Source organism: Semicossyphus pulcher, unplaced genomic scaffold, assembly GCF_022749685.1.
Source record: "Semicossyphus pulcher isolate SPU_LCO1_2020_fin unplaced genomic scaffold, fSemPul1.0.p SCAF_11, whole genome shotgun sequence".
Taxonomy (NCBI): Eukaryota; Metazoa; Chordata; class Actinopteri; order Labriformes; family Labridae; genus Semicossyphus; species Semicossyphus pulcher.
In genome coordinates, this window is record NW_027211615.1 from 23,137,868 (window position 1) to 23,159,860 (window position 21,993).

The 21,993-nt window shown below is 39.8% G+C and overlaps 1 protein-coding gene across 1 annotated transcript; it reads right to left on the reverse strand.

The window, feature by feature from the left end:
* Positions 1–4,520: 4,520 nt before the first annotated feature.
* On the reverse strand, positions 4,521–21,016 carry lbr (lamin B receptor). The gene is made up of 14 exons (XM_069655391.1): positions 20,907–21,016; positions 15,787–15,961; positions 15,059–15,274; positions 14,159–14,257; positions 12,058–12,229; positions 11,304–11,500; positions 10,525–10,579; positions 10,209–10,403; positions 10,018–10,121; positions 9,513–9,638; positions 9,226–9,394; positions 8,880–8,960; positions 7,911–8,033; positions 4,521–6,471 (listed from the first exon to the last, which is right to left on the reverse strand). Exons 2-14 carry the CDS (start codon positions 15,949–15,951, stop codon positions 6,311–6,313), a joined length of 1,863 nt encoding a protein of 620 aa, XP_069511492.1. The 5' UTR covers positions 15,952–15,961; positions 20,907–21,016; the 3' UTR covers positions 4,521–6,310.
* Positions 21,017–21,993: the final 977 nt, after the last annotated feature.

Sequence of the window (21,993 nt, forward strand, 5' to 3'; positions counted from 1 at the left end):
GCCAAAAAAGGCCAAAAAAATAATCTTTAAAAAAATAAATAAATAAATAAAAAGGTAAAGGACCCAGATGCAGACTTAAATGATTTAATAAAACAAAAATCCAACTGAAGATCCAACAAAAACAGGCGAATACACAAGGTGCCAGGTTATCCAAAATCCAAAATAACACAAAGGCAAACACAGGGATCAAAATGGAAGACGTACCTTGTGTTTAACAGACAAAGACAATGAACCAGCACAGAGACAAGGGATCACAGAGACAATCAAGGGGTAGGTGGAAACAATCAGGGCAGGGCACGCAATCAAACAAGCGGGAAACACAGAGGCAGGAAGTGGACCAACACGAGAGACAAGGTGACAAAGTAAAACAGGAAATTATGCAACCAAAAAGACACAAGTGAAATACTAAACAAGACTAAATACTGACAAGAACACAGAATAAACTAAATACAAAACTATCTAACTAAGTCATGACAAGAGACAAAGTGAAAAGGCAAAACAGAAAACAATATCTGAACCCCGAAATACAAATCAAAGACGTAACTAACTTTTTCCTTCCTCTCTGGGGAGGTTAGGAGAGAGATGGTAGATTAGGGGTGGTCAAGGGATTCAGGAGCAGGATTTGGAGGACTTAGCCAAGGAGGGTAAGGTGGCGGTTATGTACTATCTGTGGTTATTTTGTTTGAGCTTGGATGGTGGTTTCCTTTTTTTTTTGTTTTTTGTTTTCATTATTATTATTACTCTTGCTAATTTTGTTTCCTCTGAAAATGTAAAGGTAAAGCGCACTTGTTCAATTTCCTTTAACATTACCAGCAGGCATTACCATCCATCTACTAATTAGCATTTCAACTCAATGAGGATACTTACCCACTTGTGGACATCGTCCTACAGGCCAGGCCAAGAGTACCTGCTGATTATGTCACTGTGCGTTTTTTTTCCACACCACATTGTCCCCCAAAATGGCTGCAGTGAAACTCTTCAAAAATGGAGCTGGCCTCTTTGTGCAGAACGCACCTCCTTAGCAAGGTGCTCAGACATGTTCTTTTTGCGCCTACGGAGGTAGTAGAGGTCTCCATCTGGTGTTTTAATGTCATTATATGAGCTTTATTTGGATTACATCAAAGATCCTCATAGTTTTTTTTTAATGCATTCGTACCCTTTACCCTTTATCCTGAATGTTTCGGCTCTTCTTTTAATCACTGAAGGATTAACTTACTTGTTAATCCTTCAGGACAGCAGTTGTGGATTTTTAAATTCAGCACCTCTTGAAAGAATTTTGGATCCATTATGGGCTCCCTTTGTCTTTCCCTTCCTCCACCTGTCTCTCTATCTATCCCTACTTCTGTCTACAATAACCTTTTCACACCCAAATAAACAAATATGTACAACAGAAGGGTATTTGCACAAAAGTAGAATAAAGAAATCCAGGATAACTGAGAAAGCCCAGCTTGACCTGGTTTAATCTGCGCATCCTGGCTTAATTGGTTGCAGGTTCGCCGAGCCAGGTGGTCGGACTGCAGTGAGGACCTTCAGTGGAAGGAGGGTGAACGTTTTCTCGGCACCTTATGTTTTGCTTATTGTTGGAGTTATTCCCCTGTACACGTACTTAAAGTGAGGGATCGGCTTCTATTTTTCGGTCAGAAGCTTGTTTTGAGTTGTTAATGTATTTTGTTTTTTGATTATCATTAAAAGTCTCGCCTTTCCCTATTTTCCGGATTCTCTTTTTCTTTCCCGGTAAATAATTTATTGTTGTTGTTCCCCTCATTCCCTAACCAAAGTAAATACTAAAATACTAAAGTAAATTAAAGCCCTATTATATTAGGACCAAATCGATTACAGTCACTCACTGACCAATAGGCCTAGATTAATAATTCATAATTAAATAGGCTACATTTATTTTTTAAGTGGGCTTTCGTTATGACAAAACATACTAATAAAATTACTATAATAACGTTTAATAAGCCTAAGTGTTTTATAGCACATGTGAAAAATATGGTAAATATGGCAAATTTAATGGAAAAAATATTGTTTTGTTACTCAGTATTCTGACATGTATCAGATGCATAAAGGAGACCTTCATCATGCAGATCTTCACAAACCAAGTTTGCACAGAGATGAAGTAGCAGTTTCTGCTGTCACAAGTCTCATCAATAGCTGGATAAATCCATTTGCTGGGAGCAATGAGCTTGTGAGCTTATCCTCTGCAAAAGTAGCACCTTGTGACATTGCATCAGATTTGTTGAAGGCATCTGAAATAAAGAGCAAGCCTACGCAACATTCACATCGGAGCGCCTAAAAAGTCTTCCAAAAAACATTTCCATGATCCACTCTAAAGAAATCAACTGAAGACATTCAGCAACATGTATAAAAAGAAACCGGTGAAGACATCAGGACACAAACATCATTCTGAAAGCTGACAGACCCTCGTTTGGTCGCATCACTGTCATGGCACAGGCAAGAAATCTTAGCATGGATGAGATCCTTTCCCATCCATTGGGTCCATTACCATGGGCTTTAGCAACCCCAGAGGGCCTCCTCAGAAAAACAAACAAGGCAGCTCTTGGCTTCTGCCTTCAGAAAGATATCCCCCTAGCCAAAGGCATACCAACACACTCTGCAACCATTGATGATGGCATGCATTTAGGTAAGGTAGTGGGGGGGATCAAACAACATTCAAAGCGATTGCCAAGTCGTTTTTTCATAAGGCTCTGAGGGAAGGCAGCAAGAGTAAGAGGATCGATGTAGTCTTTGACACATACAGAGAGATGTCAATCAAGGGCATAGAACGATCATCTCGAGGAGAGGAACTAGGACAGTGGAAGAGCTTTCTGAGCCTCATCCACAACAAAAACAGCCTAATCTCCTTCCTGGTGTCGGAATGGAGAAAGGAAGAGTACACAAAAAGTGTCAGTGGTAAAGTTCTGTTGGTCACTGCTAAAGAAAAATGTTTTAAGATCACAAGCACAAGATGTGAAGAAATCAGTCTTCAAGAATCATGAAGAAGCTGATGGACGTTTGCGTCTGCATGCTGCTCATGCGTCAAAAGGAGGCCATAAATCCATCATCAGCTCAGAAGACACAGATGTTTTCTTGATGTGTTAAGCATTCCACAACAAGACACACACGCCCCTATTCTTATAATGTGGCACAAGATCCCACACAAGATTGATGGACATAGGAAGAATTGCCACAATGTTTGGACCTGCTTTCTGCAAAGCCCTTATTGGGCTTCATGCATACACAGGCTGTGATTCAGTTTCTGCATTTACAGGAAAGGGAAAGGCTGCTGCAATTAAGATACTGAGGAACAGAAGTCCAAGACACCTTCATTGAGTTGGGCCAGGATTGGGAAAAGCAACCAGTGCTTGGAGCAAATTGGAGACTTTCATACGCCTTCTTGACAGTTCGAAAGCCTCTGCATTTACAGTGAACGAACTGAGGTACCATCTTTTCTGCACAAAGAAAGGGGAAATCGAGAGACATTAGTTACCTCCCTGCTTTGACTGCTTATTACAGCATGCAAAACGTGTCAACTACCAGGCTGCAAAATGGAGGAGATGCTTAAAATCAGATCCAGAGATACCCAGCCCTGTTGGATGAGGATGGAGACTTCAAAATGCGCAGGACACAGAGCAGATGACTCTAGATATTGAGTGGATGGAGGGCCAGCCAGCACCTGATGCAGTTCTGGACTTGCTTGCATGTGCATGCAGTAGAAAATGTGAGGCACCCACATGTGTACTTAAGTGTACTGATGTGTGCAGACTGAAGAGTTGTGAAAACCAGCCTGAAGAGGATGAAGAAATAGTGCACAGTGTGAATCTTGACAACGATAACGATGATGATGGCGACAATAAAACCCCTGCAAACCAACAGGAAATGTTTAAACAGAATATAAATATATCATACAATATAAAAGCAAAAAAGTTATCCACAGAGTCTGTTGCTTGCAGAACCGTTTACAGCTGCCACAATAACAGAATCCAGTGCAAAATTCGGAAGATTCTATCAGAAACAAACTGCGCAAAGTGAAGTTTATTCTAATAAGAAATGTTATTGTTGTTATTCATGTAGTATATCATTTTAGAGATCCTTTTGTGCTCTTTTTTGTTCTCTTATGATAGCTATCCATAGGCACATCAGATCAATATGAAGGTAGTTATAAGGGCGTTTGCAGAAGCATGCAGAATTTGCCCTATTACAGCGTTAGAGGTCAAATGTCAAATTCTGTTGTCCTCAGCGTCATGAAAATGTGACTGGTAGATAGATTATAATCTAAGCTTTACATTGATACATGACTTCATGATATTCTGTGTATGTCAACGTCTTTTATACTGGCTCTATGTAACACACTGTAATGATGGAGGGATGAAAAAAGGAGTGATAGCACATAGAAAGCTACCATTGCTGCAATGCTATCGTACCTTTCCATCACTATGAAACATGGTCCCTCTAAATTGGAATGGCAGTTAGTGACAAATCCACCGACACTGAGAGCAGATGCAACAAAGTCCAAGTCATAAAAGAAATACTGTAAATCTTTATTATATGCTGCAACATTTGTACAGATAAACTTTTCCCAGCCACTGTCACAGATTTGATTCATCCTCGGGGACCGCCTGATCAACCCGTTGACTTCACATTCATTGTTTTGATATAAAAGTACTTCCAGGCTGCCAAACCAAGGACAAGTTCAACACATATTTGTAAAGGGAAATATATATATCACCAAAATGTGTATTGTGGGCATCCAGAAACGTGGCATCTCAAGTATCAAACATACTTTCTCTCTGAAGGGTGAAGATTGTAGAACACCATATTACATTTGTTTTCATACATTTTGAAGTATTGCTTATAAACATGGCAGATTTATGTGTAAACAGAACTACAGTGGTCAAAATTAGGGGTTTAAATTAAAAACAATTAAAAATAATGCAAAGCAACATTAAATATCTAATTAAAAACATTACTATTATCACTAGTAACTTCTTTTACTGAAAATAACATGATTAAAAACAAACTATATTTACACGGTATTCAGTCAGCACAGCATAAAAAGAAATGCTACCTAGCCTAGTTAATGTATTGCTACTTATTTACTCTTTTCGAGCTGCACATGCGTAAAAATACTTTTTGGGTTCGCAAAGGCAGTGGTTATAAATGCAAAAGCTCTACATGTTGTCACAGTATTAACTTCATTAAAACTGTCATACGACCTGGAAAATTAAAGCTTTAAAAAGGTTCAAACCAAATTCATGTGGCAGTGGTGTCAATAATAGAGAACATGATCCAGAAAGTAACGGGAAAATGAAAATACAGATCGTCTCATCGGTGCCGGGCGAATAAAAGTAGTCCGGAATTTTTTTATTCCAAAGTCATGACATGTGCAATGAGGATGGGTGCCACTCGCATGTAATTATTAAATCGAGCTTTTATGTTTGTTAAGCAGTCGCGTCACTCTCATAATTACACACACTGTCTCCCTGAAAGCACAGAGGAGAAGGGACCGGACAGTGAGTGAATCTGAGGTAGTAAAACCGAATCAAATACACTTTGTAATTTAAAACGCAAGAAGAAAAAAGCTTAACGCGTTAGTGCATTTTTCTTGAAAACACCAAAATTATTTTTAAACTCTCAAGTAAAAACTAGATATCTCTATAACATCATACACAACAAAGTCATGAAGACAAATTTTCTAATTTAAGCTTCTGACAACATCCTGGGTCCTGAGAGAGAACATGAGTCATTGTTCCACTGTACAACGTATTTTAAAAAGGATGGAGCATTTCCAGTCCCATCCTTCACAATATACACAAGCAGTTTTTTTTATAGTAGGAAGGCATACTTACAAAATTATTCATAATAGCCAAGCTGATATTGTAGCATTTTGAAATGAAAGCAAAGAGTAAAATTTAGAAAAATGTATGCAAGTGAATTATTCCTGCAGTATAAAAACAAATGTGTATATACAAAAATATACATCCTAACACGACATTCCTAGCAGAGGCGTTTTTTTCTCCCCATTTTGTAAACTTTCAAAATATATTGTTTTTTTTTTTTAATTAAAAAAGGCAATTCTTCAAACAGTGCATTATACCAATGAGCGTCTTTTTTTCTCTTTCATGAAAATATTCAAAGTTCTGCAGCGCCTTCAGTCCACAGAGAATTGTTTTTAAAAATTCTTGATTTAAAAAAATGAAAAATCTGATCAGTCAGTCAATCCATTCGTATTTGAGTTTTTGTGAGCCTTCACAGCCGTAACACTGGGTCGAAAAAGGCCTCAGCTCGGGAGTGTCCATTGTTGGCTTCCTTAGTAGACGCGGGGAATGATCCGGTAGCGAACAGTTCGGCAGTACTCGTCCCACGCCGAGCCATACTTCCTCCTGCAGTCGCTCATGTCACGGGAGTCTCGATGCACAAGCAGGATGATGAAGTAGATCATGTAGTACCATGGAAGGAGGTGGCTGAAGCCTGCACATGTGGATGATAAAAAGGGAGGGAGGACATGAGGTAAAAAAGCTGATTTTATCTTTATCAGTTGGTAGACAAAGTCATTTGCTCTAAACATTGAAACAGCACTTTATCCAGTGGCAAAAGGTGCAGCCCAGGATGAGTCGCATTTTGTCCATTTTTTAGCAACCAAAAGAAAAAGAAAAAGACCTCAAAATGACCCTGCTGTGTTCTTCCTTCATGTCGTTTTTTACTGAGAGATTGTTACTTCAGGTAACATTTTAAATGCATGGAAACAGATGAGAGATTTCACACTGCTGGCATGAGTCGCGCCAAAATACACGTTGAAAAAGAATTGTGATGAGTCCTATTGATCTCTGACGTTAAGAGTGATTTATGTATATTTTTATCAGCCTGGCAGGATCAGTCCAGCTGAAGCTGCAGCCAACATGTAGCCTGTGTGAAGACCTTGACTGCACGAGCCGGAGCCGCCACGCCACGCCACGCCTCGCCACGCCACGCCGCGCAAAATTGGGTCCAGTGGGTATTGTGCAGCTTAGTTCAAAATTAAAACATACATCTTAAAACAAATTCCCACAACCCCTATTATTCATTTTTGCTTGTTTGCATTACTTTGTTTTCATATGTATAACCAGTGGAATCTTCCCATTATGGATGTGCCACAATTATTTTTATTCCGTCTTTGCCACATACAGGAATCAGCTGTTGTCATTTTCCTGCCAGCAGATTAACAACTGTACCATGGCAGTTTTTTTTCTCCTTCGATCTCCAATGTTTCATGCACGCTGCCAAAGCTAATTATACACATTTGTAGCTCCCTAGATTAAGGTTTATGAAATCAGCATCAAATTGCCTTGTCACACAAACATCTCATGCTTTCTCCATGGAATGATTGGTTTCAACCACTAGAGGTCAGTGCAGCCATTCCCTTATTCTGAAGTTGTTTTTCCTGCTCCCATTGATTCCGGCAACTTTGCACAACCTAAATAACCACCTGACTACAAAACTGCAGACAGCCTGCAAACTCAAGACCATGTTTTATCTGTACTGATATTTCAACTGTTTTAAAAAGGTTCATAGTTACTCACAAAAAGGACATCATCTCTAAAATGTCCTAGGTCAAGAAACATTAGTTAAAAGCCCACACCTGCGTATTTTGGCTGATGTATGTTTGCACGTGCAACTTAGTCCATCAAAGGAAGAGTGAATCCTTTCCAGTGGTAAAGAGGAGCTGATGTGCTGGGCATGATTTTAACAGGCCTTATGCAACCACCGATTGTTCCTCAACATACCGTGTTTCCATGCATGCATCAGGAGCACAATGGACCTTGGAAAATGCTAAAAGAGCCTCTCTCGTCCACTGGGGCAACCGTTCACTTGACTGCAAATTAGTGCCCTTAGTGTTTGATTACTTGTATTTAAATGTGAATCCAACTCACCGCAGGGCAGGGACCAAGCCAGAGCCATGATTAGGTCTCCCAGGTAGTTAGGGTGGCGGACTACACCCCACCAGCTAGACACCAGCAGACTCTTCCCTGTAGCCGTGGGGATAGTCTTCAGATCTGGACACAAGAGAAAAACACAAGATGTGGAAATTACATTTTGAGCTCAATTGTCAGAAACTATATTGACTGTTCCTCCTCAGTAATTTTCCCTTGGCGCAGTGCCTAAGCCGAATGATCGTAAAAGGGGCAAACAACGGTGTGCATTTTGAGCGCACGGTTTTCCAACAAGGACAGCGCTTGATCAATGTGTCATTTTTTTAACAGCAATTACAGCATTACCCCGATGTGGTGGTGGCACTGTATCATAATCAGTTCAGTGAAGCAGAAAAGGCGCCACTGAAGCAGCCAAAGAAGAAGAAAAGTGAAAGAAGAAGTGAAAAGTTTTCTGTGGAGAACGTCTGTTTTTTAGCTTGAAGTGATGATACGAAACTTTGTTTGATCATGAAGCCTGATGCTCCTCCACAGCTCTGTGTTTAACAATGAAATATATGAGCATATGGACATATGACAGCGTGTCGAGACGGAGTTTATACTTTCTAACTGTGCGCGGAAATACGGACACATCGCAAAGTTATTGATTCAGGTACAGAGCAGGAGACTGCTCCTCCCCTAACGTCTGTCTCCTCCCCGCCCGGCATGATAACTCTGATAGACTAGGTGTGGATCAAGTCCGGCCCATCTCATCTCTGCTGTGGGTTTTACGTACAGTAGGTCATCGGTTTTGGGGAAGGTAAATCTCCTTCTCTCGGTAATGACGGTATTGCAAAATCCATGTTGTGGCAGAACGTGACACCGGTGATCTGGTGAGCCAGTTTTCCGCCCACCCCTATGAACTAGCAAGCAGGTTTTCAAACCATGCTTGCCAATTTTTATGTTTCATGTGAAGCCTGCAGGAGAACTTACGGGACAGTTGGGGGTCTGATGGATTTCTCCTGAAGGCGTTCTTCAAAGAATTGGATTTCCTGAAGATGTAGAAGCCAACAACTAAAACACAGAGAAACCAAGTGTTAATTTTAGACAACTGCAGAAACTGTGAAAATATAATGACTAGTAATAGGTAAAGTTATTCTTCTTTAGGAACAAAACCAAGTGACCTTTTCACAATTCTCAGTTGAAATCTAGCAATACATGATTTCAAGCTAAAGTCACACGAGCTACATATGAACTCAGTATTTAGTAAAACCATCAGAATCCTAAATGGAAATGTAAGAAATCAGTGCTGTGACTTTGATGCTTCGCTCCTACTTACGTTTGAGTGTGACAATAATTGCAACGACAGGGAGGCTCAGGGGGTTGGGGTGGCTGACCAGGTAATAGGCCTGCAGGGTGTAGGTAAAGGGAACCCACACCAGATCACCAAAAGCCAACATGAAGCCAAAACCATCATGCATCAAGTCCATGGTGGTGAGGATGGCCTCCTGATGTAAGCAGAAGACGGACATCAATCAATTTGTCTGAGCAACACAGTTTGTTTGTCATTCCTTCCATTTCTTCTCTGTTTTATTAAATCTCCCAACCCAGATCTGCTGAGCTCACCTCATTCCAGAGGCCGTCCACCACGTAGAGAAGCTGGAAGAGGTTCACAAGGATCATCGAGTGTGATGGAACATCCAGATTCTGCTGCTTCATCTCAGCCAGGGCCATCGCAAAGTTGATCAAACACTGAACAATGAGAGACAAAATCAGACATCATTACAAATGTTTCCCATCATCCAGATACCTTATTGGCATTTGTGAAGATACCTGCCAACTTTCCATGTTACAAAGCTGCATATCTTTAATGCCAAAATCTTAAGAAGCTTAAAGTCGACATTAACTGCATCATTCACTGACTTCCGGCCACATGTCTGAGGTTAAAAAGAAATTCTACAAGTGGCCATTAGAGGGCAGTGTGCAAAAAGAAATAACAGGCCCCATTGATGTGGTGGTACTTCCATCAAATCCAGTGTAAGATTAAAAGATAAATAAATAATACATCTTCTGACTTTGCATGCTCACTAAATGTAGAAGAAAAAGATTTGCTTTGTGTCCCACGACTCACCCAGCCAATCAGACCAGGGCGCATCTCACAGAAGAATTTCAGATCAAAGTCGTTGATGCGTGGGTTTAGCTCGCGTCCTTTGAAAAAGTCATAAACCACATTGCCTGGAGAAACAGAGCATGAGACAACAGAGTCAAACATAAGACAAAAGAAAAATGATGTATGTGTGTTATGTATTTTTTTCCTCTTACCAGAGTTTCCCCCCAGTGCCAGGTTCTCCGGGGCAGCATAGCGAGAGCGGATGTACAGGTAGACACTGAGCAGGACGGAGATAAGGAAGGTGGCCACAGCCAGCTGCAGGAAGTGGCTGTGGATGTAGGTGAGGTCAATACCCTGGTGCACCGCTGCAGCTGCTGCAACACAACTCACCACGATCGCAAAGAAACCTGGAGGGACACGGAGGACAAAAAAAGACGAATGAATGAAAGAAATTCAATTCATTCATTCAACTGAGGCTTGATTGAAGTTGCAGACACGTGTTGGAGGAGTTGGAGGCAGAGAGCTTACCGTTGGTTCTGTACGTCAGCCGTTTCCCAGACCTTAATGGCATGCCCTCACTCAGCTAGGGAAATAAAAAGAAGAAACTGGGATTAAAAGATGACCAATCAACGTAATTAACACCTGCGAAACACATTTGCTATAACTTATGAATCCACAGTTTAATGGGATTTGTAGCTCACGGGGTGTGAGGAAAGTCAGAGGGCAGATATCTAGTAATAAGAAGCTACAGACTGTTTACACATTTGGTTCTCTGAGAGATTCCCATCCACTTCAGATACCGAGTGAAATTTCTTTACACATGTAAGGAAGGATGGCTCTTCTGAGGGGAAACACGACTTTGAAGATGAAAGACATTCGTCAGGTTTTGATCAGGGTTAAGAAGAAAGTTCTGTTTTAATTGATAAACCAAACAACAACAAAAAAAAGTCACATTTATTAAGTTTATGATTTAGGAGAGGAGAGAGTAATCTCAGTAAGTGAGGGGACCAAGTAGGTGTCTGAAGCATCTCATTAACTGTGACTCCTGACCATTAATCCAATATATGCCTCCTGCAAGAGCTAACAGAGAAACCAATTTACAAGCGTCTTTGCTGTACATGTGATTATAGGCATCTATACCCAAAGGAGTATTGGCTTTAGTGGAATACTGTACTGATGATATTACACCATGCTAAACAGAGGAGAAAGGCACACTGCATTTGAGTGGAACTACAAGTGAGTTAAGTTTTCTTTATTGGCTAGTGCATGCATTTGTGTGTGTACAGATCTCAGCTCTCGGCGCTTACCTTTCCAACAGGCAGGACGTAGAGAAGGACTTGGAATAAAATCCAGAGAACAACGAACCCAAGAGCCTGGGCATCCCAGAAGGATTCCAGAGGGGGCAGAGGAGGGGGGAAGTTGGCCAGGCTGGGGTCCTTCAGGTTGACTTGGAGTATCACGAAGAGAACCCAGGCTGGTAGGAAGAGCAGCCAGAAGTATGCTCCTGGAAGAAGGACAAGACCAACCAGTTATACAGAAGAAGTGTTATTTGATCGGATTTACTTCAACATTTCTGCATGTGTAGCTGAACACTTCCAACAACCATGTGAGAGGGAATGATTTCTTCTTCAGGATTGTTTCAGGCTCACACAACATTGTTTTATTCTTTAAGTAAATCAAGAAGCTGTGCATATCTTATAGCTTAGAAGGGCGAAGAGGCCATCCTGTTCAGATAAGGCTGTGCTACGTTCTGTCTTCACAAGAGAGACAAGGTTACTACAAGTTATTAAATAACTGAGCATGGTATTATCATCCAACTACATAAATATACAATACACTGTAACCAATATAGAATTTTCCACAATCCATACAAAAGTACTGTAATGAATGCTTCATTTCTCAAAAATATACTTTATACATTTATACTGTGCCAGAGGCAACACCTACACAAAACACAGAGCCAAATTGATTACATGCTTAGACAAGCTTTGAGAGGACATAACATTTGGAGGCTGTTTTAAACAGGCTTGCAGCTGCCCACAGATCAATCCTTTAACCTACCTATCTTTCCTCCAAAGTCCAGTGGGGTGGGATAGCCAGCAGGAGCTGCAGTCAGCTTGGCTTCCTTCTGCTCCGGCTGCTCTGGTTTGGCCTCGATTAGTTTGGCATCTACGTCGTCCTTTCTGCGGCGCAGATTGTAACGCCCTTGGTTCTTTTCAGGCTCCGCCTCCAACTTGGAAAGTAAAAAAAAAAGATCAAAACTTATTTAAAATAATTTAAAAAAATCACAGATCATCAAGTTCATTCACACCATAAAGTTAAAGTGAAAGGTGCAAACTATAAACGATGCTTGACTGGAAAGCAAACAAAGAATCCTTTATTGCTTGTTCTCTTTTTATTGACAAGTTTTAACTGGTAAAGTTCATATACATAAATGTTACTAGTCATCGATGAAGACCACAATATTTGAGGTAAAATATTCTCATTTATATGCAGAAACTGTGGGCGGGGGACTATTTGTAGTCTGAGTGTGATTTCCACAAGCGTTTCAGTGGGCTTTGGATGTACGCATGAAAACAGTGTGTTTGGAGAGCAAAAGAAGCAGAACGGATTGGCCGTAAAGGAGTTTCTGAACCAATGGGCAATTGTTTGAAAACGATTTAGCATTTTATTAATCTCTATAAACAGACATCTGCATATGAGTGCAGCTAACAATCAATCTTAGACATTGTCTCTTAACTGCAAATACACTCTGATTTATGAAGCTGGTAGTCGGACTGTAAACAATGAATAGTGAACAGAAAGAGAAGTCTTGGCCTGGAATACCTGCTGGCTAAGATTCTTGTATGTCAATAATGGTTTGTTCACCAACCTCATCAGAGCACAGCCTAACATATGTAAGTTCCTAGAGCAGATGTGTTTTGGAATGCATCTTTTTACAGGCTAAACCTGCAGAACAACTTGTTTTGTCGTTTTTTTTAACCCAGCACGGGGCTGTAAAACGTCCAACTTTTTCACTGTGGTTGTATGGAACGAGAAAGTCAACAACTACAGACTACAGTAGGCTATGTGAGGGATGCAGGTATGAAGCAACTGCTAGCTGGCAGAAGAAATGCTGATAATAAGAGAACTCTACAAACCAAACTGACAATAAGCCATGGTATTTTCCTTTCTGGCAGTACTTTATAGTCATTTGAAATTTTAAAAAAATATAAAGCTTTATGACCAATTTCTTTGCATCTTACACCTTGTGTTATAAACATTTAGCAAGACGTACCTACTTTAACATTTGTAGAGCAGACCTGTTAATCCCTCAACCAAGTTCTCAGGTAGACTTCAGTCTGTTCATAAAGTAATCATAAGCTTTTTCTAAACAATACTTTTCCAAAGCTCTGACGGAGCCCCTGATCTTTCCTCAGAAAGCTTCTTACAGAGGGTATACATCTTCAGGATTAATGTTAAGGTCACATAGCCATACTAACAGTGACTCTAGAGGCTAGCTGACATCAGGTCTGCAATCCTACTGACACAAATGAAAGCTACAAGAAACAAACCAGACAAACAAAATGGGCAAAAACAACAAAGTGGGAATGAAATAACACTTAGTACGTATGGGATTATGTTTTAATAACAGATGTCTATAAAAGCAGAGCTCTCAGAAAACTTTAAAGGCAAGGAAAGTAAAGAGGTGGCACATGTCAGTTTGCCATGTGACCGGCTAAATGAGGAACAATCTTGTGAGGGGAGCCTCTCAGCTGGAAAACATACACATGGCCCCCCAACCTGCATGCATCATGACATTCCAACAGCTCGAACGGACCTCAAAGCCCATTCACTATTAAAAAGCAAGTAGCGCTAGGAGTAGTAGTCTTTTTTAGTGGTACCTTCTATCTGACTGAACTAATTTTAACTTAAGAGATACAACAGTAGAAAAGCTTGGAGATAAAATTGTGTATTATACTTTTTATTTTAACAGTCCTATGACAGGATGAGGTTACCTGGTTCACACTTTAAAACTGCACTTTTCGCACACATTGTCTTGAGTGAACTTGATGTCTGTGTATGTGTGTTGATGTTCATGTGTGCACTGAGAGGAGCTGGGCAATGTGACTGTCCACACAGATGAAACATTTTATTACATTAGTATGAGTATGAAACTCACCTCATTAACTTTGTTAGCAGTGTTATTCTCCTCTTTTTGTTTCTCCTCTTTCTTTTCATGCTTATTGTTGCTATTGTTCTCAGCTGGCTTTGTCTGATCCTGTCCATCACACAATGGAGGGAGATTGATGGAGATGGAAAGAGACAAAAAGGGGGGAAAAAAACAACGTGAGGAACAGGCACAGGGAACGTGAGGGTGTTGTGGTCAAAATCCAGGATGACGCTGACCAAAACACATTTCCCCACAATGACAAGGTACTGATGATTAAGGGCAATAGACCATGGACTTGATCTTCTTTTTAATAAGTAGATTTGATTCAACAACATGTTTCTTTTTATAGCAACATCGTCCCATTATTTCCCTTTTGCCCAAAGCAATCACCTACTTGCTAAATTAATCATTGTAATTAAAATCAAAGCAAATCAAGATAAGAAAATAATAGTAAACTAAAAAAGAATTGAAGGGCAACTGGTCAAACACAAAACCAATTTATCAACGTAGCATTAAACACCACCTACATGATGTATTGTGTAACTAGTTTGTACTGATACACTGTTACATCTGCACACATACTTACCTGCTCAAACAAACACCTAATAAACCTATGAAATTTGTCTTATGTTACCATAGTTACGGTTTCATTTCTTGAGTTAAGGACAAAAACTTGATAACCAAGCTCTAATCAGTTCATCCTTGAATCCAAAAAAACAAATAGAGCAATTGATAAGCAACCGGACATCTGCAATCAATACAATTGTAGGTATCAGACGTAAAAAGTGTTTACTTTAATCTTTTTCTGTACTTTCTGGTGACACCTTTCCATCTGTCTTTTTATTCATCAGCTCTCAAACATCACCAGTGCTTTGACAAGAGATTAAAAAAGGCCGCTGTGGCACTTACCAGGGGGCGGAGCCTGACTTCTAGCGCATCCTTCAGCCTTGCATCCCTGCGGGAGGAGGGTGCGCTCTCCGTTATAGCTGCAGAAGCAACAGCTGCTGCTGTGCGGGAGGAGGAGCGGCGTGTGGTCCTCGCTGGTGAGCGTGACCTGCTACGGCGGCGACCTGGTGATCGGGAACGAGAGCGGGAGCGAGGACGGGCTTGGAAACCAGCGGCACTCTAGGAGAAAATATTGATTAATTGATGAAGAGATTGTAAGAAGATTAGATTGAAACTGATAGGATAATTTAAAAAAAGTTGACCTCATCTTGTGTATAATTTAGTGAGATCAATTGCTGAAAACTTAGAAGACTTTCCAGTGCTAAAATATGGAGTTGCAGATCACCTCTTCTTGACCTTGCCATCTAACGGTGTATACAATGCAACATGACCTCTTCAATGACTACTGTTATCAGTCATTTTCAGGCTTAAGCAACATTTATCATGAGATCCATATGAGACACTTTGGCAAAATAATTAACCAAGTAGATGTTAAGCCAAGTGTGGGTCAAATATTGACCAAAGTGAACCTTTCCCTACCAAACTTTGCTCACTATAATTAATACCATTTTAACCTAAACACTGAAAAAGAATTGTTTACAACACAATACTGCACAAGACAAATGTAACATGAAGTTTAAAAAGGCAAAGTGAAGTTCAGTTTATAAGTTTATCTCTGATTCCATTCATACCTTGATGTCTTGCTCCTTGAGCTCCAGCTCAGTGCCATCCTTGTAGATGACGGTGTAAAGTTGACTTTTGGCATCAAAACTTAGCACTTTGACTTCATAGTACAGGCTGCTGCCAGGCCAGCGGCCCATTACCATGTCCCCCCTCTGGTACTTCACAGAAGGCATCCTTATTGACCTGAGGACACGGGAAAGACATAAAGAGATTAAGAACGCGAGCCGAAATTTGCAGAGCGGAGAAGAAAGTGACAGAAAGAGAAAGTGAAACCGTTATGAGCCATGTTAGGAGACAGAGTGCATACTCCCCCGCTAGAGGGGAGTGGCTTAGTTCATTATACAGTAATGAAATAAAAATGGGAATAACTAGAATGTGATGGGTTCAATTCAGGACCTTACGTCTACCAGAGACTAAAAGATATATTGACAAACTAATTATCATTCTATCTTGGTGTTCCTTCTTTGTACATTGTTTTTCTAAGATAAATAATTTTACTGAATGGCCATAAGTTAAATACATGGATATTTAGGACTTTTTGATTGAATCAGCAGGTAACATCATTTAAAAGTTGAAAAACAGGCCTTGCATAGCTTAGCTTCAACCTCCATAGTTTGTCCGGCCAAATAACAGAGTCAGGAACAGTTTCTGCATCTTCTTACTGATGCATCATGTCTTGTTACATGTATCCACGAACTCTGTCTCAGTTCCGGCCAATGACTGTATATAAAGATGGACGATAGCAAGTGTCCATCTACTCTCATTGTACATAAGTGAAGCCAAAATACCCCCAAGACAGGTGCTGCCATCTTGCACTGGTGACGCTTTTTTGGAACCAGATCTGCTGGTGGGGCTGCGGTAACAATGCTCCGTCCGCTAAGCAAAACACACGTCTGTTACCCAAAAAAGGGCAGAGATCCCTCATGTAGGTGTATTTCACAGCAGTACAACTTCTTGTGTCGGTCTGAAGCAGACGTTCACAGATATAGAATTTTTTTAAGTTACATTTCCTCTAGCAGTTCCTCCTCTACTCTGCTAATCTGGAACAGATCGGCGGCAGGAGCCGTATTTGCCAAAAGAGCTGTCAATCATCCTTTTAATAGCATTAAATAATTAATAAAAATGTATCTTTTCAGAAAAATGAACACATAAATAACTAACTATAATGACAGAAACCATGTTTGAGAAAAATGTATTTGAGGTGTATTTTGATTTTATAGTTTGCATCGTGTGCCATCTGTTAACATGGAGAAGGCAGGCTTTATGACCTATACTGCAAGCTAGTCAGCAGGGGGAGCTCAAAATAATTTGTTCTATACAGTCTATGGGTGTGACCCTGCGCACTGTCAATATAGGAAAGCAGTAACATGCAAGTCAATCTACAGGAGATGCGACTAAAAAAGGAACTGGAACATAGAGCACATTCCCAAGTTAATTTTCAATGAGTTATTTGATGCTGATTGACAGCTCTGTTGACCAATACGGCTCCTGCAGCTAATCAGTTCCGGATTAGCAGAGTAGAGGAGGAACGGTGAGAGGAAACGTAACAAAATCAATCACTACAGTCACTGAAGTTAACATATCTGTGAATGCTAACCTCAGACCAACACAAGAAGCTGTACTGCTGTTAAACACGCCGGTGTGCGGGATCCTTGCTGTTTATTCAGTAAGTTAAGTGTGTGTTTTGGTTAGCGGAAATGGCTACATATTTACATACAGTAACTACAGCTGGTAGGTGGTTATTACAATGGACTATCATGTCATTCATATAACATGAATTACTGAAAATAGTCTTCACAATAAATCGTTCCGCTGCTGTTGTCTTAAAATTAATGGCCTAATTAGAATTAATAACAACTTTAAAAATCTTGACAATAACATACACAGCAATTTACAATTTAACATGTGACTGTACTTTGCAGATGTTATTCAAAAAGGCACAAGGTCGAAGGTTTAAAGCAAGCACGTACAGAGTTTCATGTTAACCTTTAAGATGCTAAAACAGGAAGTGAATGAGAAAAATCAAGCTTCTATATATACAGGCCTAACATCAAACTTCATGACCATGTGTGGGCTGTTCTGGACACTCCCCCAGGTATTTAGACAACTTCATTAAAACATGTTTATGTGTAAAAGTTACAGAGCAGATGTATGCTCCAGCAAGGTTAGGTCAACCTTAGGGCTAAAAGTGCTAAAATATCCTCAACCAATTGCCATGGCCGTCTTTTGTGATACAGACTCTTTAGTTGTACTTGTTCAGATAATACAAGAATATTCTATGGAGGAGTTAAGTGACTATTCATCATTTTAGTTGGGTTTATCTTCACGTTTAAATGTACACCTGATCAATTTGGATACATTCTGTGTTCAACATCCAAACATTTGGAGAGGCTGGACATTAGCAAACACTTCTGCAAAAAAAAATCTGTAGTGTGCACTAGCCAACACAAAGAGGTAAGCCAGGCAAGGTCAGCATTAGTGACCAGTTAGGCTCAGTGTCTAGAAACCAGCACACTACTGCAGAACTGCTGACAGGTCTGTCCCTGCTAGGTTTACCCAAAGCTGTCTGTCTGAAAGAGCATTTCCATTGAAGTCACAGCCAACCAGGCATGGGCTTTGACATAAATAACTGTACAACTGATTACAAGTATAATATCTAACTGTGCTCAAAAACTGTGACAACTGCTTGTCAGTTTTACTAGACAGTTACTGAGTTTAGTGGACAAATACAATTTCCTTCCATCCTGCAAAAAGCAACACCTGGATAAGTGCCCCCAAAGACGGCTGAATTAATAAGCTAATTTTTGTCAACTGTTATATAGTTTATATATTGGGATACTGTTTTTTAAATCTAGTATTAGGAAGACTGTCATAGTATAAAGAACTTACCACCATATGCAAAACATCTGAGTGAAAAACAGCCTTTTAATGCAATCAGAACAGCTGGATCTGCTGTCCCAGTAACTTTTAACTCTTTCATAGCACTACCTTTTCTGCAAACCGCAAAAAACGAACCTTTGCCAATAGCAGTAAATAAATAATCATTGCATGTCAAGTATTAAGAAAAGGATTGATACAGCTTTTGTGCCAATCAAGGCATTACGACAATAATATTATACAGTGACACTTACGCTTTGATATTTTCTTACACTCCTAATATTTTATAGTTTCTTTACTCCTCTATTACTAAAAGTGATTATATCTGATTCCCGGACAAAACAGGACATTTTTACTTTTGGAAATACTGCCTGATTTTCACAATTCTGTGACATTTTATAGACCAAATGACCAATCTTAAATCTGAAAAAATCATGACAGTGACAATAATCACGAGTTGCAGCACAAGTTCCCACCTATAGAACACAGTCCTGAGGTAAGTAGAAGCACATGTTTCCTATCTTTGCCACTGCCAGCATAAGAACAGGAGGCTGAGAAGGCTATCCAAAATACGTGAAATGTTTGATTAGAAGCTCTTTAAAAAAGCAATAATTTTCTGGAAGGCAGCACAAACAGGACATAAGGCTTTGGTTTCAGCAAAGCATATTTAGTCTTCAACTCCAGCTCTTTACTGGTGACAACATCAGACACAGACTCTAATAACAGTCTCCTGTCAGCAGTCATGCCAATTCAAATTCCAGTGGTTCCCATTCTTCAGTAAAATGCAGGTAGCATTGAGAAACTGCTCTGAAGAGAAATATAGCATCAGACACAAACCAAAGAACAACTTTATGAAAATATTGACACTTAGAACTTATTGTTAGCCATAAACCATTAGACTATAGGATCAAATCCGATCTGATCTAAGACAACGGTTCCAACATTTAATTTAGAAGTTGGCGTTGGCGCTAGGATAACTGCAAATAGTTTGACTCAAACACACACAGTGTAACCTCAATTCACTGGTTACGAGTGTATTGTTGTAAAACACACAAAAACACAACATCTAAATGAAATCCATATGAATATGACACACCCAACGTAAGCGCCTGCGTTGCTCTCCTGGCGTGCCTGCCGAGTTCCATATGGGATGTGAACGTCAGGACAGAATCGTGACTGTTGAGAGTTTCCCATCAGTTCTGAGGCTAGGCTGATGAAAGGCTACGAGCTGTAACATGGGTGGAGTTCTAAATACAAGTCAGGCAGACAGATATCCCCTCTTTGTGTTGAAAAGTGCATTTTAGCTCCACGTGGTATATAGCCCATTTGAAAAGATACGCATGTTATTTATCACTCGTTTTGCTAGTCATTCACGATTTTTAACTTCTATTGTCTGCATGGTTTGCTTTGGTCCGTAAACGATCAAAGGACGATAACTCACTGCAACAAAAACTTCACTCCCTATATTAATGCCAGTAAAGTCAGAACATCCGCCATATCTGCCTGTTTTTACTCCTGGGTCCATAAAATTGAGATATTTCACTATTTGACACATGTACGAGTTCTTGATTTGTCTTACGGTTGTGATTAAGTTACATTATTCATGCCACAGCTCAGCTGTTAAGCAGCTGTTTCTACAATGTTTGGGTTGTTAGTTTTAAAGATAGGCGCGATGCGTTTCCTAGCAAGCGAGAAAAAGGAAAGGAGGGAAAACGTCATGCATTCAAATACTGTTGGCGTAGAAACCTTACGCATCCGTCAACAGATCGACCCGAGAGAACAGAAATCATTTCGATAAAACTGAATTCTGCAATAGTACAAATACGAGTTAAAATACGATTTTACGCATTGTGTGTCTGCAATCTAAAGCCAACTGTTCCGGTTGTTGATTGACCAAGCTGGCCCCGTCTAATTTCTGTCCATCATACGGTTGCGTTCCGTTAATCTGGTTGTCAGTTAAAAAGCATGTCTTTAACGGCAGCATTATAATTAACGCCAAAGCTGTAGGCCAAAATACCATTTCTGATAATAATATGGCATATTAAGGGGAAAGGGTAACATTACCCAGATGTAACGTCACAATTCCTCCTACTTCGATCAGTGTAAATAAGTTGAGAGCCCAGAAACTAGTCGGCGCCCATAGGCAGCCAGCTTGAGTTAGCTTCGGCTAAGCCCCAGTTTCTCAACAAAGAGAAGCGTAAAGCGACTTTCTATTTTGCTTCAAAAGCACGAGTCGGATGTAAAGACTTACCTTGATTCAATGCGAGTAATTCCAAGTAGTTATCCTGATTTAGAAGATAACCCTTTACAACACGAGGAATTGATAAATTAAGCGGTATATTTTAAAAACGGACTTTGCTAACGTTTGACGTAGTGCTCGTTCCCTCCCTCTCTGAGCAAAACCACCAGTCACTAGAAAGGCGCGAAGGCTGCTGATTGGCTAGTTTAGCGTTCATTTCAAACAGTTCCGTAATCTCATTGGTTATCCGTGGGTTTTAAATGAGTTGGGATTGGTTCTGAGGGAGTCACGACTACTTTGTTTACCGGTGTCAAATTACCGCCGGACAAAATGGTAGAAGTGACAAAACGGGTCACATATGAAACACTCCATTACATATGATAAAAACACCATCATACTGAAAAAAATATAATAATCTAATAAGAAAATAGTCAAATAGTGATCTATCTTTATATTTTGTAAAGATACAGACATTTAGAAATATTAAACATTACACTTTCCCACTGTATTTATTAATTAAGCCTGGTAATACTGCATTATAATAAACTGAATTTGCCAAACTACTTTTTAAGTGTGTAATAAAACTGACACACATAAAAAAGATAATGTTATGGTACAGAAGAACTCCTAGAAGAGTTATCGTTGTCAATCCATGCTTATCAAGCTATGGAGACACGCATTAACGTTAAATCACTTGGTGGAGTCAGTATTCTCGTTTAGTCTGAAAATGTGTAGCACAATCTTAAGATTTAATGCAAAATTCATTGTTGTAGGCTATGTCAATTAGCATTAAATTAACCAAGACACTTGGATATATGTATTTATGGAGATTAATAGAATTAATAGAATTACATCGCCTATCAAACAATTTCCTGACCTCATGTTTCTGGTATACTATAATGAGATAACAAAGCATCAAAAAGTGATCCTGAAGTTGTTTCAGCTACAAAATAGACCAACATTTCACCCAGTGAATACATACTTAAGCATATTTAGGGATCACTGTTTAAAGTGTTTACATCTTGATGACTATAAATAGGGTCTCACTCCAAAATTGTTTTTGAAAATAAGGAACGTTTTCACATTTTCAAGTAAGTAG